The sequence below is a fragment of the Heloderma suspectum genome, chromosome 9, assembly GCF_057233095.1.
Source record: "Heloderma suspectum isolate Gila_16-S chromosome 9, 16-S_ref, whole genome shotgun sequence".
NCBI classification, from domain to species: domain Eukaryota; kingdom Metazoa; phylum Chordata; class Lepidosauria; order Squamata; family Helodermatidae; genus Heloderma; species Heloderma suspectum.
This window is the reverse complement of record NC_139466.1, coordinates 32,100,469-32,126,484: the sequence shown is the minus strand read 5'-3', so window position 1 is coordinate 32,126,484 and position 26,016 is coordinate 32,100,469. Positions and strand designations below refer to the sequence as shown.

General features: G+C 47.5%; 1 protein-coding gene across 5 annotated transcripts; it reads left to right on the top strand.

Annotated features, from left to right (window-relative positions):
- The first annotated feature begins 1,737 nt into the window (after positions 1 to 1,737).
- On the top strand, positions 1,738 to 22,674 carry LOC146338580 (START domain-containing protein 10-like). 5 transcript variants are annotated; one of them, XM_084814079.1, is made up of 6 exons: positions 1,738 to 1,930; positions 13,938 to 14,085; positions 18,610 to 18,713; positions 19,389 to 19,506; positions 21,406 to 21,458; positions 22,361 to 22,674. In XM_084814079.1, exons 1-6 carry the CDS (start codon positions 1,907 to 1,909, stop codon positions 22,580 to 22,582), a joined length of 669 nt encoding a protein of 222 aa, XP_084670205.1. In that variant the 5' UTR covers positions 1,738 to 1,906; the 3' UTR covers positions 22,583 to 22,674. The 5 variants fall into 5 exon arrangements, with proteins under 5 accessions (XP_084670205.1, XP_084670202.1, XP_084670200.1 ...); XM_084814076.1 differs by lacking the exon at positions 1,738 to 1,930 and adding an exon at positions 2,255 to 2,648; XM_084814074.1 differs by lacking the exon at positions 1,738 to 1,930 and adding an exon at positions 11,064 to 11,353.
- The last annotated feature ends 3,342 nt before the right edge of the window (positions 22,675 to 26,016 follow it).

Below are 26,016 nucleotides of genomic sequence, written 5' to 3'. Positions count from 1 at the left end.
GATGACAGTATTCCAGCCGAGCTATTTAAAATCCTAAAAGATGATGCTGTTAAAGTCAATTCAATATGCCAACAAATCTGGAACACTCAACAGTGGCCACAAGACTGGAAAAGGTCAGTTTACATTCCAATTCCAAAGAAGGGCAACGCCAAAGAGTGTTCAAACTACCGCACAATTGCGCTCATTTCACATGCCAGCAAGGTGATGCTCAAAATCCTACAAGCTAGGCTTCAGCAGTATGCGAACCGAGAACTACCGGAAGTACAAGCTGGGTTTCAAAGAGGCAGAGCAACTAGAGATCAAATCGCCAACATTCGCTGCATCATGGAGAAAGCAAGAGAATTCCAGAAAAACGTCTATTTCTGCTTCATTGACTACGCTAAAGCCTTTGATTGTGTGGATCACAACAAACTGTGGCAAATTCTGAAAGAGATGGGAGTACCAGACCACCTTACCTGTCTCCTGAGAAACCTGTACGAGGGTCAAGAAGCAACAGTAAGAACCAGACATGGAACAACCGATTGGTTCAAAATTGGGAAAGGAGTACGACAAGGCTGCATATTGTCACCCTGCTTATTTAACTTATATGCAGAGTACATCATGAGAAATGCCGGGTTGGATGAATCAGAGGTCGGAATTAAGTTTGCTGGGAGAATTATCAACAACCTCCGATATGCAGACGATACCACCCTAATGGCAGAAAGCGAAGAGGATCTCAAGAGCCTCTTGTTGAGGGTGAAAGAGGAGAGTGCAAAAGCTGGTTTGAAACTCAACATTAAAAAAACGAAGATCATGGCATCTGGCCCCATCACTTCCTGGCATATAGAAGGGGAAGAAATGGAAGCAGTGACAGATTTTACTTTCTTGGGCTCCAAGATCACCGCAGACGGTGACTGTAGCCATGAAATTAAAAGATGCTTGCTCCTTGGGAGGAAAGCTATGGCCAACCTAGACAGCATAGTAAGAAGCAGAGACATCACCTTGCCGACAAAGGTCTGTCTAATCAAAGCTATGGTTTTCCCAGTAGTAATGTATGGCTGTGAGAGCTGGACTATAAGGAAGGCTGAGCGCCGAAGAATTGATGCTTTCGAACTGTGGTGCTGGAGAAGACTCTTACGAGTGCCCTGGACTGCAAGGAGGTCAAATCAGTCCATCCTAAAGGAAATCAACCCTGAGTGCTCATTGGAAGGACAGATAATGAAGCTGAAGCTCCAATATTTTGGCCATCTAATGCGAAGAGAAAACTCCCTGGAAAAGACCCTGATGCTGGGAAAGACTGAAGGCAAAAGGAGAAGGGGACGGCAGAGGATGAGATGGCTAGATAGCATCACGGATGCAATGAATATGAACTTGAGCACGCTCCGGGAGAGAGCGCAGGACAGGAAGGCCTGGCGTGCTATGGTCCATGGGGTCACGAAGAGTCGGACACGACTGAACGACTGAACAACAAAGAGTGGGGCCTTTTTGGTAGCAGCCCCGCGCCTGTAAACCTTACTTCCCCGAGATGTCCATACATACAGCCTCCCTGCTTGACTTTCAAAGGCAGGTAAAACTGTCTCAGTTTACCTTCGAAAATAAACTCGTTGTGGGGGGTTTTGCCCACCCTACTGTGTTTTTTCCTTTATTACCCTTTGTATTAAAAAAAAAAAATGGAATGTTGAGTTTGCTTTTATAGTGTGGCTGTAGCGCAAACCGCGTTGATAAGCTGTTGAGAAATATTTTGAAATAAAAACAAAATTGGCTCCTGCCTGCCTCTGTTTGCACAGAAACACCATTTGAGAGCCGGAGCCGCCGCCTTGCATTTTCTCTTCCCTTTTTCTTCTTCCTTTGGGAAACAAACAAGCCTCTATTTCGTGGGGTGGGCGGGAGGAAACGGAAAGAAGGTTACAGCGGCGTAATCGAACTGATGCGATTATTTAAATTACTCAAGGTGTGTGTGTGGGGCGGGGGGGGGGAGAGAGAGAGAGAGAGATGTAAACTTCGGCCCAGAGTGACCCCGCTGCCCTCTTCTCGCTCCCCGCGAGGCGCTTGCGGCCCTGGGCTGAACCGTTCGCGGTGGGATCTTTTCAGCCGAACTTTTTTTAAACCAGAAAAACACGCTCGCCAATCGCGAGCGGGCAGGTGCGCGCGCCCCAAGAAGGGGCGGGCTCCGGTTGGCTAGCTGGGGGGGGGGGAACCCTCTCTCCCGGCCCTCCCGATGACCAATCAGCGGCCAGGAGAACAGCCTTACCTGGCCGGGCTCCGCCGGTTCTTCGCAGGCGTTTGCTGGGATGGGGCGGGCGGCCGCGACGGGCTAAGCGGGATTCTCGGACGCCGCGTGCGCCCTCGGAGCCGCGGCCCGGCTCGGCCGTTGCGCAAAGTGCGCGCGGGGCGCGGCGCGGCGTTCCACCTGCCGGAGCTGCGCACCTGCCGAAGAGAGGGCGGCGGCGGCGGCTTCTCCTCCTCCTCCGCCTCCTGCTGCTGCTGCCGCCGTCTCCGCGCCTTGGCCCCGCATGGAGCCGGTGCGGCTCCCGGACGAGGACGCCTTCCGGGCTTTCCAGGCGGAGTGCGAGGCAGAGCCGGGCTGGCTGAGCCGCTACAGCCGGGACGGCATCGCCGTCTGGGGGCAGCTGCCTCCCCAGGGCGACTTCACCGTGCACCGCGTCAAGGTGAGGCGAGGCTGGCTTCGCGGAGGGGGCGCGGGGCGGAGAGCGAAGGCCGTCGACGTCCGGCTGTCTCTGTGCCACGTGTGAATGTCGGGACACGTGGCGACGGGCCACGGTCGGCGAAGAGACGCGTGTTCCGGCCCCTCTGTCAGTTTCCCATTTGCGGCTGGAATTGCAGCACTGGGCAATCAGTGGGGGGGGGGGATTTGCCCCCGGTGCCGGTAGCTGCATCCTCCGGTAGCTAGCCTAAAATCCTCCGGGGGGGGGGGGGAATAGTTCACCTAGTTTGCAGGCCTTTTAAAGTACGTTATAATTTAAAAAAAAATATTTGTTAAAAAAAAAACATTTTGGGGGAGGTAGAGAAAATTTGGGGGGGGCGCCCTCCCCCAGCCCACCACTGGCTCAGGGCCTGGCCCTCTGCACGGTAGCAGGGGAAGCAAGAGTCAAATTCCTCCCCTGTGTGAACCCCGTAACGATCACACACCCCGCTGATGTATGTTGCCTAGGTTTTTTAAAATACCTGCATATTAAACGCAAAGGTACATTTAAGGTCACGTCTAGTTAAGCACAAACTAATTTAGAGCACAATCCTATGCATGTTTAGACAGAAAAGGCCTACAGCTCCCAGCATCCCCAGCCAGCGTGGCTAGCTGGGCCATGCTGGGAGCTGTAGGCCTATTCTCTGTCTAAACATGCATAGGATGGTGCCCTTAAGGTCTCACATGTGTAGAGATACTTTTTAGGTGTCGTAGGGTTTTATTTCGCTGTAATGTGGGGGTTTTCTGGAACTTCCGTCTTTGCTGGAACTCGGGTTTGGCCCAGGGCCAGCGGCCAGAGTTTTAGGGCACTTTTACATATGACACCGAGTATGTCTTTGAGCCATTCTTGCACTACTGGTGTGTCTGAATGCAAGAGTGCTGTCTGTTCATCTTCGGTTAAAACCCTTCCTGGGGGTTGGAGAAAATAGCAAGGTAGTAGGGAATGGAGCATAACAGAAGCATGATTCCACACATACGGAATGATCCAGGCAATAAGCCCTTCCAGGCCCCGTTGATTGTGGCAGGAGAGATTCCTTTGTCTGGCCATTTGGGATTCCTCACTAAAGCAATTGCACCGATACATTTTCCTAATTGTTTATTATGTGTTTTTAATTGACTATAGTGTTATATGTCTTTTTTTTCCTTCGTTGCCTTGTCTGGTTTAAACCACTCTAAATATATGCTGGGAAAAGATATACATATTTTCGTTGTTGTGTGCGCGTGTGTCTGTTCATTTGTAAAAAGCGCGTGTGCTTTATTCAGTGGGCCTTTCAAAGGGGCTTTACTTTGGATCCATATGGTAGACATTAAAATCTCCACAAGCCTTCATGGCCTAAAGGGGGAAGAATGTTATGGAGTTCATTGGGCTAAGAGGAAGCTTCTGCGTTGTGGGGCTGCCTCAGAGTATGCATGGCTATGCGAGAGCCACCATGGTGGTAGTGCAGCATTCCCCAACCTGGTGCCCCCCAGTTGTGTGAGACTGCAAATCCCATCATCCCCAGCCAGCTTGGAGTATAAGGCTAATGATGGCTACTACTTGTTATCTCCAGTATTGGAGATAATAATTGCTAGAGAACACAAGTGGGATGGTGCTAATGTGCTTATATTCTGTTGCAGGCTTCCAGTAGGACATCTGGTTGGCCACTGTGGGAAACAGTACGATCTCACAGGGCGGCTCTTATAAGTTCCTATGTCCACTGAGCGTGATGGGAGTTGTCTTCCAACACATCTAGAGAGCACCAGGTTGGAAAAAGCTGGTGTAGTGGTTGGGGGTGTTGAGGTTGGATTGGGAAGCCCCAGGTTCAAATCCCATTCAGCCATGAAGCTCACTGGGCAACCTAGACTAGTCCCTATCTCTCAGCCTAACTGTACCGCACAGGATCGTTGTGAGGATGAAAGGGTTGTGGCGGGAATAAAATCATATATGCTGTTTTGAGTTCCTTGATGGAAAGGTGGTATGTAAATGTAATAAAGAAACTATGTGCTCTTACTATTTAAAACTTGGTTCACAGTCAAGAGGCTGCTTCCAGCAGATACTAAAAAAGATACTGAAAATACTGAAAAAAGGCCAGTATCTGGGATTGATAGAATTTGAGGATTTGAATGTTGTTAATGTTTGAGAGCTTGACTGGAACGATTTCTAAGTTGAACACAGAGACCAGGCCCTGCAGAGATGATAGTCAAACCAGTGATTATCGAGGAAATACAGAAACTAATTTAAGCATCACTTCTGAAAATAGCCTTATCCTACAGGCGTAAGATCTGTCAGACTGAACCATCAAGAAAGCAATATGCTTATCTTGGCCGGACTTCAAAGGAACTACATCATTCTTTGGGACAACATGGCCCAGCTGCTGTTGTGCCATGATTTGTCCCTCTGGAGGCATCACCATTTTCACGAATGATGCTTAAATGGAGCTCTAGCATCACCTGGATTTCTAGCCAGTGTGGTGCAGTGGCTAGAGTGTTGGACAGGGAGCTGGGAGATCCGGCTTCTAGTCCCCACTCAGCCATGGAAGCTCACTGGGTGACTTTGGGCCAGTCACAGACTCTCAGCCCAACCTAACTCACAGGGTTGTTGTGAGGATAAAATGGAGAGGAGGAGGGTAATGTAAGCCACCTTGGGTTCCTTGCAAGAGGGGAAAAAAAGCCGGGATATAAATGCAATAAATAAATAATTCTTCTACTGTGAAAATTTGTATAGGCAAGAATGCACATTTTGACGCCCACACACGCGTGCGCACACAGTGTTCTCATTTTTCTAGCGTGTTAGTGAAATTAATCAGTGACAGTTCTGTCAGTTGTTTTGAATGCCCCTAGGTTGTGCCCTGGAGTTCACTTGAAGTTGATACCTTTTATTTGGGGCTCAATCTGAGTCATGGGCCTTAGCCCAGTTTTTACGAAGTAGCAACAAAATGTGTTAATTGGTCCATGTGTTCCCTCACAGCATATCTTCTGTGGGTACCCAGACCTGTGGGTAGGAAATGTTAACATAATTTATCCTTCCCTTTTTATACAGTTGAGCTCCATGCTTGTCCCTCCCCCCTCTTTATCCTTACAACACCCCTCTGAGGTAGGCTAAGCTGAGAGATGTAGATGGCCAACTCATGCCCCAGTCAGAGATGACTTCGATGTGTGTTCTCCACAGATGTCCTGAGTTTCAGAAGGCTAGCATGGAGAGTGAATCGTAGGGTATCTGCTGAACCCCCCTCCCATCTCTCTGTCTGTCTCTGTCTGTCTCTCTCTGCCTCGCGCTCTCTGCCTCGCGCTCTGTCTCTCTCTCTCTCTGTGTCTGTCTCTCTCTCTCTCTGTCTCTCTGTGTCTCTGTCTCTCTGTCTGTCTGTGTCTCTGTCTTTGTCTCTCTCTGTGTCTCTGTCTCTGTCTCTCTGTCTCTCTCTCTGTCTCTCTGTCTGTCTGTCTCTGTCTCTGTCTGTCTCTGTCTCTGTCTGTCTCTCTGTCTGTCTGTCTCTCTGTCTGTCTGTCTCTGTCTCTCTCTCTCTCTCTCTCACACACACACACACACACACACCCTGTGTCTTATGCCATAGCCTCATTTCCTTAATATTGGTTTCTTTACAGGTCATGGGTGAACTTTTGTCTTGCAGAGTTCAAAGTGCTTTCAACGCGCTTTCTTTCAGGTCTGTTTCTGTGTCTGAGCAGGTGACCTAGTGGCCCACGCTCCGTAATGGCAGAGTGCCTCTTGGCTCACGGTTTTTCCACCCATCGCAAACACAAGTGTATGTGGAAGGCACTGTGGGAGGAGTGGCAAGAGCAATGTAGGTCAGAAAACAGGAAATGCCAAGATAATCATGGAGCAAAAGATTATCGCCCGTCCACCTCCTTGACAGGATGCCCAAACTCTTTCCAGATTTGAATTAGACAACGGCAACATGGAAACGTCCTTCCCCCGAGATGTTGGCCAGAGAACTTGTCAAATAGTCAATGGGGAGCATAGCAGTTGCTTCTGGATCTGGCGTTGACCCCCGTCATTGTTTTACTAGCCAGCCAGGAAGCTGGCCGACAGATCAATGATTTACAAAGCACACTAGCCGAGCTTGTGCGGCGTTCCTGTTTTGTTCAGGGGTGGACATGGAGGGTGAAAGTTAGGGAAAGTTGCTCATTTGTTAGTTTTGCCAGCAAACAAAATCTGAAGAGCGAAAATCAAGACGTGCTGGCCACCGTCAAGAGCCGGCTGTTTCACACACTGCTGTGAGAGCCATTGTGGGGTGGTCCAGAGGTAGGCAGATGTCTTGCACATGAGATCTACTGAGTGGGCATTTTGGGTAGCTCCTTTAGAGTTCTGACCGGTTCTGACCGAAACCTGGAGTGGACTCACCGCCCCACTGACATCGGCGCCACCAGCCTCCACTGAATCTACTTTGTTTCCTACACAATCCCACCAACTGGAGCCTGGTGCAAAAGACATAAGATTAAAGAATTCTGACCCCAAGGCATTTGTCTTGAGAACTGGAACTGAACTGAATAGAGCTCGCTGTTCTTCCCAGGGCTGCAGCTAGGTAGTTTTAGACCCTGGACTGAATGGTCTTACAAAAGGCCCTTTAGACAGCCCTGTGTATTACTTCAGCTGTGAAGCACACAACTAATATTTATCTTCTCCCACCACCGTTCCATGCTTTACAACTGCATCTACGCTGCTAATAGGTTAGAGACAAACAAAGGGCAGTTGGCCAACCCTGATTAAAAAGAACACTTCTGAGCATGTACAGTTTCGCATTTCAAACTCTCTGAGATCTTTATTTATTTAATGTAAAACACTTGTATCCCACCCTGTATCATTAAGATCACAGGGCAGCGTATGGATAAAATAAGTTTAAACAGTATAAAACAATAAATAATTTAAACAGCTGAAAGCATATTAAACCATTAAACAAGCTAATGCCAATTTAAAATCTAAAGCAATAAAACAGTTTAAACAGCGTGCAACTTCAGGGAATTCAGTTACCCCTCAAAGGCTTTGATGATAAGCCATGTTTTAACTTGGCGCTGGAAGGAAACCAACGTCTGCACCAATTGGGCCTCCAAGGGGAGGGCATTCCACAACTGGGATGCCACAGCAAAGAAGGCCCTGGATCATGGTACCATCATGACTCCAAGAATAAAACGGAGCTTGCTTCTGCTGCTAAATGCAGTTACGTGGGAATAAGCACCATTTTGCTGTAGAAAGAGAAAATAATATATTTTAAAGTGAAAATAACACATGGAGCATCTGTAATCCTGTATGGGTCCATTCGGCCACTCCAACTATAAAATTCTTATTTAGAATAAGGAAGGACAGGATGCTGCAGTGACCAGTGTCTCTGGCACACCTATTCCAGCCCTAGTGCTGAGGGCAGAAGATAAGAACCTCAGAAGAGCCCTTCTGGATCAGACCCAAGGGTCCATCTAGTCCAGCATTCTGCTCACGTAGGGGCCCACAGCAAACCCACAAGCAGGACATGAGTGCAGCAGCACACTCCCACCCATGTTCCCCAGCAACCGCTGTACATAGGCATACTGACTCTAATACTGGAGGTAGCATATAGCCATCAGGACTAGTAGCCATTGATAGCCTTCTCTGCCATGGATTTGCCTAACCCCTTCTAAAGCCATCCAAATGGGTGGCTGTCGCTGCGTCTTGTGGTAGCGAATTCCATAGTTTAACTCTGCGCAATGTGAAGAAGCCCTTCCTTTGATCTGTCCTGGATCTCCCACCAATCAGCTTCATGGGACGACCCCACTGAGTTCTAGTATTATGTGAGAGGGAGAAAAAATTATTATTATTATTATTATTATTTAATTTATTAATCGCCCATCTGGCTGGTCACCCAGCCACTCTGGGCGATGTACAACATACAATAAAACAATAAAATTCTACAATAACATTTTCTAAAATACCCTAACCCACCCCAAATGCCTGCCTGAACAGCCACGTTTTTAATGCACGACGGAAGCTCATTAAAGAGGGGCATGACGGAGTTCCCTAGGGAGGGAGTTCCACAGAGTGGGGGCCACTACAGAAAAGGCCCTCTCCCTCGTCCCCACCAGTCTAGCTGTCCTGGCTGATGGGACAGAGAGAAGGCCATCCGAGGCTGATCTTGTTAAGCGGCCTGTCTGGTGCTGCCGGAGGCGCTCCTTAAGATAGGCTGGGCCGGAACCATATAGGGTTTTAAAGGTCAAAACCAACACCTTGAATTTGGCCCGGAAAACAACTGGTAACCAGTGCAACTCCTTCAGCACTGGAGTGATGTGATCTCGCCGGCGGCTGCCTTTAATCAGGCGAGCCGCCGCATTCTGTACCAGCTGCAGTTTCCAAACCATCTTCAAGGGTAACCCCACGTAGAGCGCATTACAGTAGTCTAAACGAGAGGAGACCAGGGCATGTACTACCGATGGGAGCAGATGGTCGGGAAGGAAGGGGCACAGCCGCCGTATCAGATGGAGTTGGTACAGTGCTGTCCGGCTCACAGCTGACACCTGAGCCTCCATGGACAGCTGGGAGTCCAAAATGACCCCCAGGCTGCGGACCTGGTCTTTCAAGGGTAGCCATACCCCATTCAACACCAGGTCAACATTCCCTAGCCGCCTCTTGTCTCCCACCAAAAGTACCTCGGTCTTGTCAGGGTTCAGCTTTAGCCTATTCCTCCCCATCCAGCCACTCACCATCTCCAGACATTTGGACAGGGATTCTACGGCCAACCTTGGTGAAGATTTGAATGAGAGGTAGAGCTGCGTGTCATCCGCATATTGATGACACTGCACCCCAAACCTCCTGATGATAGCCCCCAGCGGCTTCACATAGATGTTAAATAGCATCGGGGAGAGGATGGAACCCTGTGGCACCCCACAAGTGAGCGGCCATGGGTCCGAAACTTCCTCCCCCAGCGCTACTCTCTGGTACCTGCCGGAGAGGAAGGACCGGAACCACCGCAATACGGTGTCTCCAATGCCCAACCCCTCCAGGCGGTCCAGGAGGATACCGTGGTCAACGGTATCAAAAGCCACTGAGAGGTCGAGGAGAACAAGGAAGGAGCATTCACCCCTATCCAGAGCCCTCCTCATATCATCTACCAAGGCGACCAAGGCCGTTTCTGTCCCATGCCCAAGCCTGAAGCCTGACTGAAATGGGTCTAGATAATCAGTTTCTTCCAAAAATGTCTCCCTCTCCGCTTTCTCCACAACATGCATAATTTTGTACACCTCGGTCCTGTCTCCCCTTCCTCACCATTTTTCCCAAGCGAAACTAACTGTCTCAGATGTTACAACCTTCCCTCATAGGGGAGTTGCTCCAGCCCCTTGACCATTTTATTTGCCCTTCTCTGGAGGCCTGTTTGCTGCTACCCCTGTCACTGCTGCTCTCTAAATGGTCATTCCCCAGGCTGCGGCCCCTGAACGTTGTCCCCCAAGATCCAGCCGTAGCTCCACCACTGGTACGTCCGCACACAAATTCACTCCTGGACACCCCCAACTTTCTTCACTTCAGCAGTAGAATATGGGGTGGAGAGTCATTTTGTTCTGGGTGTCAGCAAGTCCTTGCAAATCACCTTGAGATCTGAAAGCAGGTCTACCTTCTGCCTTCTCTACCTTCTGCCCTCCCCAATGTAGTGCTTATAATGTCAGACTAAGACCAGGGAGATCTGAATTCAAATTTCCACTCAGCCAAAGAGGTCACTTCAAACTGGTGACTTTGGACCAGCCACTCATTCTCACCCTGACCTACCTTGAAGGGTTGCTGTGAGGATTTTTAAAAATGGGTGGGGGTGGAGAAGTATGTATGTGTTGCCTGGATAGAAGGGTGGCATATAAACAAAATAAATGGATTGGGCCAACATGTGTTTAAAATACTAGAAGCAAGCTTTTGGCTCCTGCTTTTACATGTGTCCAGTTACATCATCATCTAATAAAATAACGTGATATTGTGTGTTTCTGGCTGAGACATTGGTAGCACTTTTAGAGCACTGGATTTTGAATTTTCTATATTGAATTGTCTGCCAAAGAACCCCTAAGTCCAGCTTCATGGAGCCCTTGTACGCTGCAAAGATTTGGGAGCATTATCTGGGTTGCATACCAGTTTCGTGCGGGGCTCCACTGGGCCACGCCACTGCATGTTACGCGTCGAAGGAACTTCCAGCCTTTCCCAAAACGCAGCTTGACCATCGTTGTACTGGAATGTTGTTTTTCTTCCTTGGGGGTGCTTCCAGGCAAAGGCATTTGTGGAAGAGGGCATGGCACTCAACCTCAGCACCAGTCACCAGCAAATTGAATTTGCTTGTGTGGGGGGGATCCTTATTCTAATTGCTGGTAGTCCAGACAAGCCAGAAGGGTTTCATTAAACCTAACAGCATTGGTAGGTCTGCATTCATGCCAAAGCTCATTATTTCCCATGGGCAGTCCCTATTTTTTGCTACACATCCCTGGTAAGTCACTGGCCCCGTTTGTCATTCAGGACGGCCTTTTCAAAATGTTGTTAGCATGTGTACACTTCCACTGCCACCGGTCTTCTGCTGGATTCAGATTCCTCCGTACATCGCTAAAAGTTATATTTCTGAACTGGGCAGGCAGACGTATTTTTGTCTTGAGGATGCTGTATGTCAACGAATGCACATGAACATTGCCAGCTCCAGATTTTTGAGGGCCCTTGAGCAAGGCACCCTCAACGGCTCTCCTCCTTCGGTGAGTTTACCCTCCTTCGGTGAGTTTACCTTCTCTTGACTGCAACATTTTGTTTCTGGTCCCAGTAATGGAACAGAGTTTGTGAAAAAGGAGAAATGCAGCGTGAAGAAGAGCCACCAGTAAGAGGCAACTCTTGGGGCTGGAGACGGCTCTGGCAGTGAGCCTTAGTGTGCAGTGTTACACAAGAACTTCCTTTTGCCCGTGGCTGTAAACTTCCATGGCAGGAAGCACGGCTTCAGCATTTTCACTTCCTGCTTGCCCTCTGAACCCAGGTCTATCTGGAAATACCCTCGGGGGAAATTGCTGAATGGTTTAGGCAGGGGAATCTGTTTGCTGCCTGGTCTTTCTGGAGACATCAAGTTATCTCTTAGGAATCACCACGAAGTAGGAAAAACAGTTTGGCAAGGAAGCGGGCAGCGGGGAGGAGAGAAAAACCGTAAGAAAACCACAATGCTATAAAAGGTGGGCTGGTTCGCATGTCACAATAAGCCACACTGAAAATAAACCACAGGGGGTGGGTTGTTTGATCGCTAACTCACATTATTCCCAGCAGATTAATTGGGCACTCTGCGACTTGCCGTGGCTTGTTTTCCCCCTTAATCCTTCTGCCCGCTCCCAGAATGTATCCCATGGGCCTTTGCAACACAGCCTCAGCAGCCTACAGATGTGCTCTTTAGTGGACTAAAGGGTTTTGTACATTTTTTTTTTCAACTTTGGGGAGATTTACACAAATGTAACTTTTTTTAACTTTTGAGATTTATGCAAATTCACTAAAGTACAGTAGTTAGTGCCAATTTGCGCAAAGCTCCCCAATTTTTTTTTTAAAAAAAAACAGTTTAGATTTGCTCAAAACTCCCCAAAAGTTTTTTAAAAGGTTAAATTTATGCAAATCTCCCCAAAGGTGGAAAAAAAAATTGCTGTCTAGGGAGGCGATGAAGTGGAAGAGTAAACTGACCAGCATCATTTCTTACCGATGTATTGAAGGAGGGGCAGATGACAAAGGATGATGGAGGTGGCACTAGTGAGATCGTGAGGAGTGACCAGGTTTTTCACCGCCCTTGCCAGGCAGCTCTGTAGCCGTTTCCAACAAGCCATGCTTAACCACACTGCCAGGTTCACATGCCACAACAAGCCACTCTGGAAACAAACCACCTTGAACAACCCCACAATCACCCACAGTTCTCAGGGTGGCTTGCCCATGCTTAAGAAACCTCACTGAGGAAACCGCTCCGGCTTCAGACATCATGACAAGCCACCCTGAAACAAACAAGAGTGACAACCCACCGTGGGTTGTCGTTGTGTGTGAACTAGGTTGGCATGTTTCCATCGCTGGGAGCATTTGGGCATTGCGTTCATTCTACGGCATGGATGTTGTCTTAGCGGAGCTCAACATTGGACGATTGCTTGAGATCCAGTCAGAGCAGAGAGCAATGGTCTGGAACAGGGGTGTTGAAATCGTTCAGCCAAAGGGCTGAATTCATTTTTGGAGAAGCTTGGGGGGAGGGGGGAAGATATTCCAGTGGTGACTGGGGACAAAGGCAAAAAGGCCATGTCCAGAATACTGAAAATACCTGCATCTTTTTGCTTCCAAGCTCTTCCTGCCAGTAACTAAGCCTTAGGAGAGGCATTTCAGCCTTTTAGAATAAGGGGGAAAAAACTGCACAAAACCGCCAAACAGTCGGTGGTCGGGGGAAAGGGAGTAGGGTCAGGCGGAGGGGAGATAACTGTCTGGGGTATGGGGGGCTAGATTGGGACCTCAGGCAAGCTGGATTTGACCCACAGGCCTGAGGTTCAACATCCCTGCTTTAGAACATTATGCACTTGGCTTCACCAGCTTTTATAGCTTACCTAAATCAAGAAGAGATAAATAACCAAACTTGGTTCCTCTGTCCATCAGCCTTGTGGACACCAGATCATTTCCCTCCTTTTTTTCCGATGGGATTATTTAGTAATGGTGCCTCCTGTTGGAAAGGCAATTAGCAGAGGGAAAACAGAAGGCAAAACTGAAAGAGCATTTACCAATCCCACATGCATACAGACTATCTTAGGATAACAAAGGAGACCACACTCTTTTTCAGTGATGGGGGGGAAAAAAAACAGTTTTACTCATAAGAATTCTTGCATATATCATGCAGGTACAACATAGAGTTTCAAAAAAAAGTTTGTTTAGTCCGTTTTATGTTCTATTACACCAGCAGGAGTGGGAGAACAAACACATGTGATCCCAGCAATGGTGGAAGACAGAAGGGGGGGGGGTAGGAAGGGGAGGAGCAAAAGGAAGAAATCACAGGAAGCCACACTGTAGGCTATAGAGATCCTGAGGCTCGCTGTGGCCTAAATTCCCAGGAACTAACTGCAACACTGTCCCCTTCCAGTAACTTGCAGGCGAGGTTGCAGTGCTCCCAACAGTTCCATGATCCAACTCAAGGTGGTGTGCAGAGTAGAGGTCTCCCATCCTGCCCCTGACATGATCCAGACCTGCGGAGCTTCCCCGAGGTTGTTCCAGTGTGCGTTTTCAGACCGTACCCTGGGAGAGCCGTCCTCCTGGCCGGGGCCTCAGCAATGTTTCTCCTTCGTTTTGCAGGGCCGCATCAACATGCCAGACGTGCCGGCTGAGACGGCCTATGATGTGCTCCATGACACCGAATACCGCAAGAAGTGGGACGTGAACGTCATCGAGACGCATGAGATCGCCCGCCTCTCTGACGATGCCGATGTGGGCTACTATTCGTGTGAGTGAGGATGGCCCAAAAGGTTGGGCAGACCCCGCTGGTAATCTGAGCTCCTGGCACCTGGCAAGTTGAGGGTGGGATTTGGGGCAGTGGCACTGTTAGGGTAGGACTTTGGGGGCAGAGGTCAGGGGTCCCTCTGAAGAATGAGCGAGGGCAGGGGGGCAAACACAGCAGAGCTACACATTACCATCTAAAGGGTGGGGTGGGGGTGCAACCAGTATGCCCAGAGTCTAAAGTTACCTAGCTGTGCCACTGAATTTGGTATCTAGGTCAGAATCAAACATACTCAGGTGCCTAACTAGTTTCAAATATACTCAGGTGCCTAACTAGTTTCTAGCTCCTTAAAGTTGCAACGGTAGGTTTGCAACCATGTCGCTACTAGTCATGATGGCTCTATATAGCGTCTGGATACCAGTTCCTGAGGAACATGAGTGGGAGGATGCTATTGTGCCCATATCCTCCTTGTGGGTTTCCCAGCAGCAGCTGTTTGGCCGCTGTGTAAAGAGAATGGTGGACCAGGTAGGCTTTTGGTCTCATCCAGCATGTCTCTTCTTGTATTCTTATGTCTGTGAGCAATGTTTGTTGTTGTTGTTCAGTCGTTAAGTCGTGTCCGATTCTTCGTGACCCCATGGACCATAGCACGCCAGGCCTTCCTGTCCTCCGCTCTCTCCCAGAGTGTGCTCAGGTTCATATTCATTGCATCGGTGATGCTATCTAGCCATCTCATCCTCTGCCATCCCCTTCTCCTTTTGCCTTCAGTCTTTCCCAGCATCAGGGTCTTTTCCAGAGTTTTCTCTTCGCATTAGCTCAAAAAATATTTGAGCTTCAGCTTCAGTATCTGTCCTTCCAATGAGCACTCAGGGTTGATTTCCTTTAGGATGGACTGATTTGCAGTCCAGGGGACTCGTAAGAGTCTTCTCCAGCACCACAGTTCGAAAGCATCGATTCTTCGGCCCTCAGCCTTCCTTATAGTCCAGCTCTCACAGCCATACATTACGACTGGGAAAACCATAGCTTTGATTAGACGGACCTTTGTCGGCAAGGTGATGTCTCTGCTATGCTGTCTAGGTTGGCCATAGCTTTCCTCCCAAGGAGCAAGCATCTTTTAATTTAATGGCTACAGTCACCATCTGCGGTGATCTTGGAGCCCAAGAAAGTAAAATCTGTCACTGCTTCCATTTCTTCCCCTTCTATATGCCAGGAAGTGATAGGGCCAGATGCCATGATCTTAGTTTTTTTAATGTTGAGTTTCAAACCAGCTTTTGCACTCTCCACTTTCACCCTCAACAAGAGGCTCTTGAGATCCTCTTCGCTTTCTGCCATTAGGGTGGTATCGTCGACGTATCTGAGGTTGTTGATAATTCTCCCAGCAATCTTAATTCCGACCTGTGATTCATCCAACCCGGTGTTTCTCATGATGTACTCTGCATATAAGTTAAATAAGTAGGGCGACAATATGAAGCCTTGTCGTACTCCTTTCCCAATTTTGAACCAATTGGTTGTTCCATGTCCGGTTCTTACTATTGCTTCTTGACCCTCGTACAGGTTTCTCAGGAGACAGGTAAGGTGGTCTGGTACTCCCATCTCTTTCAGAATTTGCCACAGTTTGTTGTGATCCACACAATCAAAGGCTTTAGTGTAGTCAATGAAGCAGAAATAGACGTTTGTCTGGAATTCTCTTGCTTTCTCCATGATCCAGCAAATGTTGGCGATTTGGTCTCTAGTTCCTCTGCCTCTTCGAAACCCAGCTTGTACTTCCGGTAGTTCTCGATTCACATACTGCTGAAGCCTAACTTGTAGGATTTTGAGCATCACCTTGCTGGCATGTGAAATGAGTGCAATTGTATGGTAGTTTGAACACTCTTTAGCATTGCCCTTCTTTGGAATTGGAATGTAAACTGACCTTTTCCAGTCTTGTGGCCACTGTTGAGTGTTCCAAATGTGTTGGCATATTGAGTGCAGCACTTTAACAGCATCATCTTTCAGGATTTTAAATAGCTCAGCTGAAATACTGTCATCTCCACTAGCTTTGTTGTTAGTAATGCTTCCTAAGGCCCACTTGACTTCACTCTCTAGGATATCCGGCTCAAGTTCAGTGACCGCACTATCATGGCTATCAGGGACATTCAGATCTTTCCTGTATAGTTCTTCTGTGTATTCTTTCCACCTCTTCTTAATCTCATCTGCTTCTGTTAGGTCCCTGCCTTCTTTGTCCTTTATCATGCCCGTCTTTGCACAAAACGTTCCCTTGAGATCTCCGATTTTCTTGAAAAGATCTCTAGTCTTTCCCATTCTATTGTTTTCCTTGATTTCTTTGCATTGTTCATTTAAGAAGGCCTTCTTGTCTCTCCTTACTATTCTCTGGAACTCTGCATTCAGTTGGATATATCTTCCCCCTTCTCCCTTGCTTTTCACTTTCCTTCTTTCCTCAGCTACTTGTAAAGCCTCATCAGACAGCCAGTTTGCTTTCTTTCATTTCTTTTTCTTTGGGATGGATTTCGTTGCTGCCTCCTGAACAATGTTACGGACCTCCGTCCATAGTTCCTCAGGCACTCTGTCTATCAGGTCTAATCCCTGAAATCTATTCCTCACCTCCACTGTATATTTATAAGGGGTATGATTTAGGTCATACCTGTATGGTTTAGTGGTTTTCCCTACGTTCTTCAATTTAAGCCAAAATTTTGCACTAAGAAGCTCATGATCCGAGCCACAGTCAGCTCCAGGTCTTGTTTTGACTGACTGTATAGAGCTTCTCCATCTTTGGCTGCAAAGTACATAATCTGATTTCGATATCGACCATCTGGTGATGTCCATGTGTAGAGTCACCTCTTGTGCTGTTGGAAAAGAGTGCTTGCTAGGATCAGCGTGTTCTCTTGGCAAAACTCGATTAGCCTTTGCCCTGCTTCATTTTGTACACCAAGGCCATGCCTGCCTGTTATCCCGGTGATTTCTTGACTTCCCACTTTAGCATTCCAATCCCCTATGATTTAAAGGACATCTTTTTTTGGTGTTAGTTCTAGAAGGTGTTGTAGGTCTTCATAGAACCGATCAACCTCAGCTTCTTCGGCCTCAGTGGTTGGGGCATAGACTTGAATTACTGTGATGTTGAATGATTTGCCTTGGATTCGTACTGAGATCATTCTGTCGTTTTTGAGATTGTACCCCAGTACTGCTTTTCCTACCCTTTTGTTGACTATGAGTGCTACTCCATTTCTTCTAAGGGATTCTTGCCCACAGTAGTAGATATAATGCTCACCTGAATTAAATTCACCCATGCCTGTCCATTTTAGTTCACTGATTCCCAAGATGTTGATGTTCAATCTTGCCATCTCATGTTTGACCACCTCCAGCTTACCTTGATTCATTGACCTGACATTCCAGGTTCCTAAACAATATTGTTCTTTACAGCATCGGATTTTCTTTTCACCGCCAGACACATCCACAGCTGAGTGTCCTTTTGGCTTTGGCCCAGCCGCTTCACTCTTTCTGGCGCTACTTGGAAATTCCCTCTACTCTTCCCCAGTAGTATATTGGACACCTTCCGATCTGAGGGGCTCATCTTCTGGCGTCATCTCTTTTAGCCTTGTTATACATTCCATGGGGTTTTCTTGGCAAGAATACTGGAGTGGGTTGCCATTTCCTTCTCCAGTGGACCACATTTTGTCAGAATTCTCCACCATGACCTATCCGTCTTGGGTGTCCCTGCACGGCATAGCTTATGGCTTCACTGAGTTACACAAGCCCCTTCGCCACAACAAGGCAGTGATTCATGAAGGGGGAGCAATGTTTGACAACACTTCAAACCACACGTAGGACAAGCAGGAATTTGAGTAGTCAGGGACCTTTGTGATCTGCGTGGCTTCTTATCGCTTGCCCATGGCTAGCAGAAGGAATTACGCCAATTTTATTAAGCAGAGCACAGGTTTTGATGTTGCTTTATGCCCTGCCGTTCCATTCCATATTTTTGCCTGTTTTTCTTGCTTTATGAATGATAGCCCAGGCCTCCTTCAGGGGTGGGGATGTTTCAGAACAAAGTTTGATATTGCTTACAGAATGCTGAGAATCTCCGTTTTTGTATAAACAAAGTTTCTAGCCCCTAGAGCTGTGAAGACAGGCTTGAAAAAATGTGTGGGAGATGGGTTTCAGCACACCACGAAGCTTTTTGACCCTTTCCATAATAAGCAGGAGTGGAAAAGAGCCAGTGTGGTGTAGTGGTTAGAGTGATGGGCTTGGACCATGCAGACCCGAGTTCAAATCACCACCTAACCACGAAGCTCACTGCATGACCTTGGGCCAGTTACTATCCTTCACCCTTATCCTACCCCACAGGGTTGTTGTGAGGATACAATGGCGACTGGTGGGGGGAAGGGGAAGAATTACGTACTCCACCCTGAATTCCTAGGAGGAAGGGTAAATACAATAAATACAATAAGTCCTGCAGAACAACACTTATATGTAGATTTTACATTTAATCCCCATCTCTAGACATGATGTTAAGGCAACTTTTCTTTCCTTCTTGGCTAGGGAAGTGCCCCAAACCTTTAAAGAACAGAGATGTCGTGACATTGAGGTCCTGGCGAATTCTGGATAACTCTTACATTATCCTCAACTTCTCTGTTAAGCACCCGGTGAGTGAGTAAGGCGTGGGCGTGAAGGAGCTGACCTCTTGTGTGGGTGACTTAGACCCATGGAGAGAATTGAATCACAGACCTGCTCTAGGATTTTAACATGGAAGTCTCCTATATACAAAACGGAATCTCTCCCCCATCCTCTGTAGGTGGGTACAATGCCCGTAGTGCTTATTGGTATGGCTGAGCAGAGATCCTTCCCGTGGCTGGCCCATATATGGTCAAAAGTTGGCAGCCTTGCCTTTGGGTCAAAGCCAGGGGTGTAGAACCTCAGGTCCAAATCTGCTCTCCTCCCCCCCACCCAGGTTCCCCAGATGGCATGTCACCTTCCCCCGGTCCCACCTCCTTTCCCTGAATCATTTGCTGGTTTCCCGACTTCTGTGCAGTTTTCCCCTCCATTCTGAAAGGTTGCAGCACTTTCCCGATGGCGTAGTCACTGTCAGTATGAGCTTTAAGCTTCATTGGCTGGTCTTTGGGGCCTTTTGCCCCACCCCCATTTTCCCTTTGGCCCTGCCCACCACTGGAATGCGGCCCCTGAGACCTTCTCCGAGATGGAATTTGGCCTCGGGCCAATGGAGTTCGACAGCCCTGGCCTAGGTGCACAAAGTCAGCTCACTTGCTTCGTTGTCCACATCCGCACTCAGCTGCTGGTTTGTTTGGCTTTCCCCCATGCAGAAGTATCCTCCGCGCAAGGACCTGGTGCGGGCCGTGTCGCTCTCGGCCGGGTACTTGGTCCAGCCAACTGGACCCAGCAGCTGCAGTTTGACTTACCTGGCCCAGGTCGACCCTAAAGGTAAGTGCACTTCCTACAGACAAAGTTAGGGTGGCCAGGTGTCCTACTGTGCAGAGGACAGTCCTGTGTTTGAAGGGCTGCCTTGTCCAAGTCTGGTTTAAAGAGAAAGAACCATCAGAAGGGAGAGCAGCAGGGGCCTTGAGGCCGCCCATCCACAGCACCTGGACAGCGGGCTGTGCACACAGGTCAGTCTTCCCCGCTATGGTGAGTTGTGTTATATTTCTATTTAAATTATAGCTATTTCTAAATTTGCATATATATATATATATATATATATATATATATACATACATACATACACACACACACACACACACATACACACGTGCGCGCACGCACACACACACACAGACTGGCCCAAAAGTAGGTATACAGTTGTTTAGAATGTTGATGGGAGGGGGAGAGAATGTGGGAGTAGAAGATGTGTGGGTGGAGTCAGAATGACAGGGAGTGACGGTTAAATCAGTTAAGTGTAGAGAGTGAGGGGAGTGAGGCCCTTAAGTAGGTATACAATTGTTTAGTTTTTTAGTTACTTTTTTTACTGATATTGTGAATGATGGCAGTGAACTTGAGTCAAGAATAAAGAAAGTGGATTCTAAAACAGTACTGGAAGACTCAAATTCTCTCCCCCTCCCATCAACACTCTAAACAACTGTATACCTACTTTTGGGCCACCCTGTGTGTGTGTGTGTGTGTGTGTGTGTGTTAGCATATGCAAATGTTATGCAAATTGGTATCCAGTGGGGTGGGATGCATAAGCTCCCACCCTAAGACAAATACAGGCTCTGAAGAGTTGGACTGGGATCATATTGGTCACTTAGTCCTAATTAGGCTCTACATTTTTGGGGCCCTCTTGCTGCAAATGCTGACGTGTTTTATTTGCCTGGGGGACATTGGTTTGCACTTAGAGCTGAAGGGGAGGCTGAAACTCTCAAACAAATCTTCAAAATCCTATTATTATTATTATTATTATTATTATTATTATTATTATTATTATTATTACTGAGAATTGATAGGAAGAAAAGTAAATTGGTGGCCAGTCTTAGTGGGAAAATACAGCTGTTGTGTAGGTCAGAGCTGGAGATATGAAGGCAATTAGCAGACTGGTCGCTCATCAAATTTTGACTTGACTGCGATTAGGAGGACCAAAGCCAGACTTAGGTGGGCCCTTGGCATAGTGCTGCAAATGGCCCTCAGCCACCATCATCCTGATACTTCTGCTGGCACTCACTGCCCCTGCCCCCAAGCCTTGCCACAGTACTGCTGCTGCTGCATTAGCTGCTTGGCTTTTCCGTGGCACTGGGCAGCCACCGTTATCTCCCACAACGTGATGCCTGCAGCCCGATTGCATTGTGGGAGATAAAAACACGGCAGGCGCTGATCACAGCCAAGCAGCCTCTTGGCTCCCAGTCCATTGCCACACCGCCACCACCGGGTATGCCCACTGAGGGTAAGGGGGATGGCTGCCACAGAGCCAGCACCTGCTCTATAGGGTGCATAAGACAGGGGCAGTGCTGGGGGGGGGAGGCAAGGTGTCAGACCCAGGGGACCCCAGCATCTGCCCAAGCATATCAGGTGCTGATCCACCTTTGGCTTGATTTATATATTTAGACATATTTTATTTTATTTTGGATGTTCGAATTTCGTATGCCCTTCATTCTCCTTTTCTTTTTTCCCATTTCATTCTTTTCTTTTTTCTGTTTCATTCTTCCTCCTCCATTTATTCCTCATCTTCCTCTTCTTCCTCCCCCGTTTCATTTTTCTTCCTCCTCCTCCTTTCTCCTGTTGCAATATTTTAAATCCCCGCCCCCACAACCCTCCTCATAAACTACCTTAACTCCCTTTTTAAAAAAAAAAGTAAGCTAATTTTCCCTCTCTCCCATCTCTCTCCTAAACTAGGATCACTGCCGAAATGGGTTGTGAATAAAGCTTCTCAGTTCCTGGCACCAAAGGTGAGTAACCCCTCCTCTGCTCAGGTGAATTGGCTCCTGTTGTGAGTGGCATCAGTTCACCTGGCACAGTATTGATCTCAGTGGGATGGATTTGCAAAGGGACAACAGCCATCTTTATCTGTCCACAGGATTATCCTGTGTTGTAGGTTATGAGCAGGTGTTGCATAGTGACAAATAGACTAAGGGCACAATCCTATGGCTGCTAATCAGTGGCTAGATGGCCATAGGATAGGTCGGTTCCCCACCCCCTCCTGCACCGCCTTTCAGGAGTACTAAGCCCAAAAGAGATCTGGTGCTTTGATTAATGAAAGCTTATATGTGTGGATAGTAAAATATATATCGTTGCTTAATCAAGAAAAAGTACCTTGGACTGTTATTAATTAGACTTGAGATGCAGCAGAATCTGCTGTTAAATAACGACCAAATGTGAATTGCTGAACCACAGTTTCTGACAGGTTTAAGGCAGAATAGCTGCTTAAGGCTGCAGTCCTATACCCACTTATAAGGGAGTAAGCCACATCAAGTCAATGGAACTGACTGAATAGGCATGGATAAGATTTCACTGTAAATCCTTGTGCCCCCTTGAAGGTTCCAAGTTGAATTTAAGAATGGGCTGAAAAATCTGCCCTTCCAGAACCAGGGACAATAAAACTCCAGCAAAAGTTCTATACCAGTAACAAGATTGTTGACCATACTTTGATTATCAAAAGGCCTTTTTTCTGCCTGGTGTCAATACTGCTTCCCATTTTTATGGGTGATTTAGCAAAATGACGATTAGAGCAAGATACGAAGTTTGTAAAAAGTTGCAGGGTCACAGAACTGTCAGTTGGTTAAGATTTGGAGACAAATTGCAAGACCACTCTGAGTCTTGTGAATGCTTTCTTATTCCCCTTATTCCCCAGGTGATGAAGAAGATGCACAAAGCCTGCTTGAAATACCCCTCCTGGAAGCAGGAACATAGCTTGGACACAAAGCCGTGGCTGTTCCCTGAGCAAAACCAGCTACCTACCATGGCCCTCTCTGACCTCTGCCTCCAACATGCGTCCTCTCTGGAGAACATAGACGAGAGTGGCTTAATGGAAGCCAAGGAAGAGAAGGGCGACACCAGCGGCTCAGAGAACTGATGCCACGTTAGCTCCCTCTCGCTTTGATGTCTCTGCCGTGGTTTGATGTTGTACCTTTCCCAGTTGGTTTTACAATAAATGGTGGAAAATTATGCGTTTGTTTTCTTTTGTGGCTAGCCACTGGGGTTCTTTTCTCCCAAGCATCCATTCCAAGCTTGTATGTATGTATTTATTCATTTTTTAAATATTAACTTTCATATACCACCTGATTTGGTAAAAAGCCATCAAGGTGGTATACAGTAATAATTTTTTAAAAAACAAGAACATTAAAAACTGTAAAGCAGCTTTCTCCAACCTGGTGCCCTCCAAAGCGTTTGGGCCGATACTTCCCGGCCTTCCCGGGAACAAATTATATGGAAGTTTGGGAAGGCTGCAGTAAGATGTTAAAACTACATAATTTGAAAGGCTAAATCAAATGCCAGTAGAGGCTGGGGCCTCTGCTTTCAACGGGGCTGTGAATCCATTCTGGGTTTCAGCCAGAACTCTAAAGGGGCTACCCAAGATGCTGACCTCTGTCCCCAAAATAGGTTTAGCACCTGTCAAGATTCTCTTAGCCCCCACTTAACTTCAGTGCCCAAACATACACAGATGAGAGGCTTCAGTCTACAGCTTTTAATCTATTACTTCACAGGGTGATAGAGATGCAAATTCTCAGAGAAACTCTCCATCTACAAAGGAATGCCTTCAGGGGATCTAAATGGAATTTACGAGAGTTGCCCACCATTTGAAGAGGGGGGCGGTCTCACTAGCCTAACTTAAGGTGAGGAGGTCCCTCTCTTCTTGTGAGGCCTCGAAGCGCAGCTTCTCACATAAGGCCAATCAGGTAGACCATCTAAGTTCCTCCCCTGCCTTCTCTCTCTTTGCTCTGCACCTGGCATCTATTAGGTCAACTTCCTGTTTGCTGCCTCTCACAGGGGGGGTGAGGAGGGACCTTCAAGCTCAGCCATTTGTACATTTCTCACCTGAGATGCCAGCCTACTCATACCTGGACTAGCCTGGGAAAACACCTCCCCATGTCTGATGGTTCTCCTTCAGATTCTGAACTGCTATCCCACTCCCTGCACTCAGAAACACCCCTGGCATCACCTTGGATAGCTCCTTTAGAGTTCTGGCTGGTTCTGACTGAAACCCAGACTGGATTCACCGCTCCACCAAAATCAGGGCCATGAGCCTCCCCTGCTAAAAGCCAAGAGAACGGGGGCCAATCGCAATTCTTGGTCTGGGGCACATTCCACAACTTGGGAGCAACACAGGAGAAAGCCTGGCAAAAGGTGCTCTATGGGCATTATTGCCCTTGAGAGAGCCTCTCCCGCAGATCTTAATAACTGGACAGGTTCATAATAAGGCAGGTGGTCCCTTCTATCAGAAATGTGTTGTGCTGCAACTCCCATCATCCTCAGCTGGCATGCCCCATTGGATGTGTTGCTGGGGAACCTGTGCTGGAGGGTGCTGCTGTGTTTATGCCCCGCTTGTGGGTCAAGAGCTGGTTGGACACCGTGTGAACAGAATACTGGACTAGATGGACCTTTGGTCTGATCCAGCACAGCTCTTCTTATATTGTTATGTATGCTAGCTGGGAATGACAAGAGTTGTAGTCCAATACATCTGAAGGGGGTACCAGGTTGGGGAGTACAATTTAAATTGGGCACAATTTAAAAGATAACTTGTTTATAAATATATAAATAGTGTTCTAAAACAACTCCATATTTAAACGCTGGCGTGTATTTCAGTGCCTTGCTGGATTTATCAGTGGTCTTTAAGAATGCATTCTGATCCATGCCTACCCAGATGTAAGCCCCATTGAGTTTAATGGGGCTTATTCCCATAGATGGATAGATAGATTTATTCATGTCCTCTGCTGGTGCAACATAGCCTTGTAATGAATTCAGATTTCTGGGCTTTTAAAATAAATCACACAAAATAGGTCTGTAGTTGGATCCCCCCCCCCCCCCCGGCCATATGATATTACATCCGTACCCTTTCTTTGTGTGGCTTTCCCTTGAAATGGATGGGATTTACTTGTGGGTAAATATTCTGAATGGAATCGCTGTTCTTCAGTGTTAAAAGAGATGACCATCTTCTGTACGCGTGATTGCTTGCTAATGTAAACTGCCCAGAGAGCTTTGGCTATGGGGCAGTATAGAAATTATTATTATTATTATTATTATTATTATTATTATTATTATTATTATTAATTCTTATTATTATTAACAACAACAATAACAACATGAACTGATGGTTAGCTGATGCAGGGCTGGCTTCAGGTTTGAGGCCAGGCCAGGCCTAGTGCCCTCTAACACCCCCCCCCCCACACACACACACACACACTGTATATTAGTGCACTCTCCCCCAGTTGCTAGCAGTGGTAGGCAGTCCCTGCAGTCTCCTGCATATTCTGCTATTGCCATATGCTGATGATGTATGCTGGTTTCATTGTCCAGAATAGGCCTGAAATGCTTACTGCCTGCATCGGGGGCCTGTCGCACGAAGAACAGCTTGATTATAAAGTAAGAGTTGATGGGCCTAGTATTTATGGAAAACCAGAAAAGGTACAAAAGGGACTTTCCATGGTGATGAAACAGAACAACCTACTGATATCAACTACTTAGGCGTTAAAATGCAAAATGTAATTTCCTGGTCTGAAGAATGAAAGCCAGCATTTGATTCAGTTTATTGTGGTGGATAGCCCATCTCCAGGTTGTTACTTTTACACATTCAAGTGTTATAAAGCCAAGTTTGGGGCTCGACATACCTTTGGTATCCCCCTATGGATTTTTGGTTTTAACTCTCGAATGGTTTCAATCGTGCGTCCTTAAAAGGGTTTTGGCTGTACCACCCTCTGTGGCTTTATATTAGGAAGTGGGTGTGCGATTGGTTGAATGCAAAGCCTGGATAAATGCCCTAAAATCAGGGCTGGTGTCAAAAGTAGGCATGGTTGGGCCCCTGCCAATGGCCCACACCCCAGCAGGGGCCCACTGACAAGACTCCCTAGACATTCTCACCATTATAACCTGCTTGCTCACCTGCATCTCGTTCTTGCCCAGACAACAGTGGTGGTGGTGAGGAGGAGGAGCAGATGCCACGGCCTGCTTGCCCACCAGCTCTCTTCCTGTCAAGCAAGCGTTCGCTATGATGAGAAAGACGAGGAGAAGCAATAGCAACTGGTGACAACGGTGGCAAGACGTTAGACCCCCTGAGGGAGGGGGCCCATGGAGGGTGTCTTGCCCAAGGGCCCTGCCCGAAATGGGGGCTACATCTGTATTTTCTCCTGCTCCCTTTTGTTACATTCATTTATCATTCTCCGATTCCTTTGACAGTCGGTGGATGTGGGTGATGAAAAAGAATATCTGTCAGCTGGGTGTCACTTTGGATAGCTATGGCCTAAAGAAGTCTCAGCTATCTATTATGCCGAGGTTAAAAGACCTAGATATACA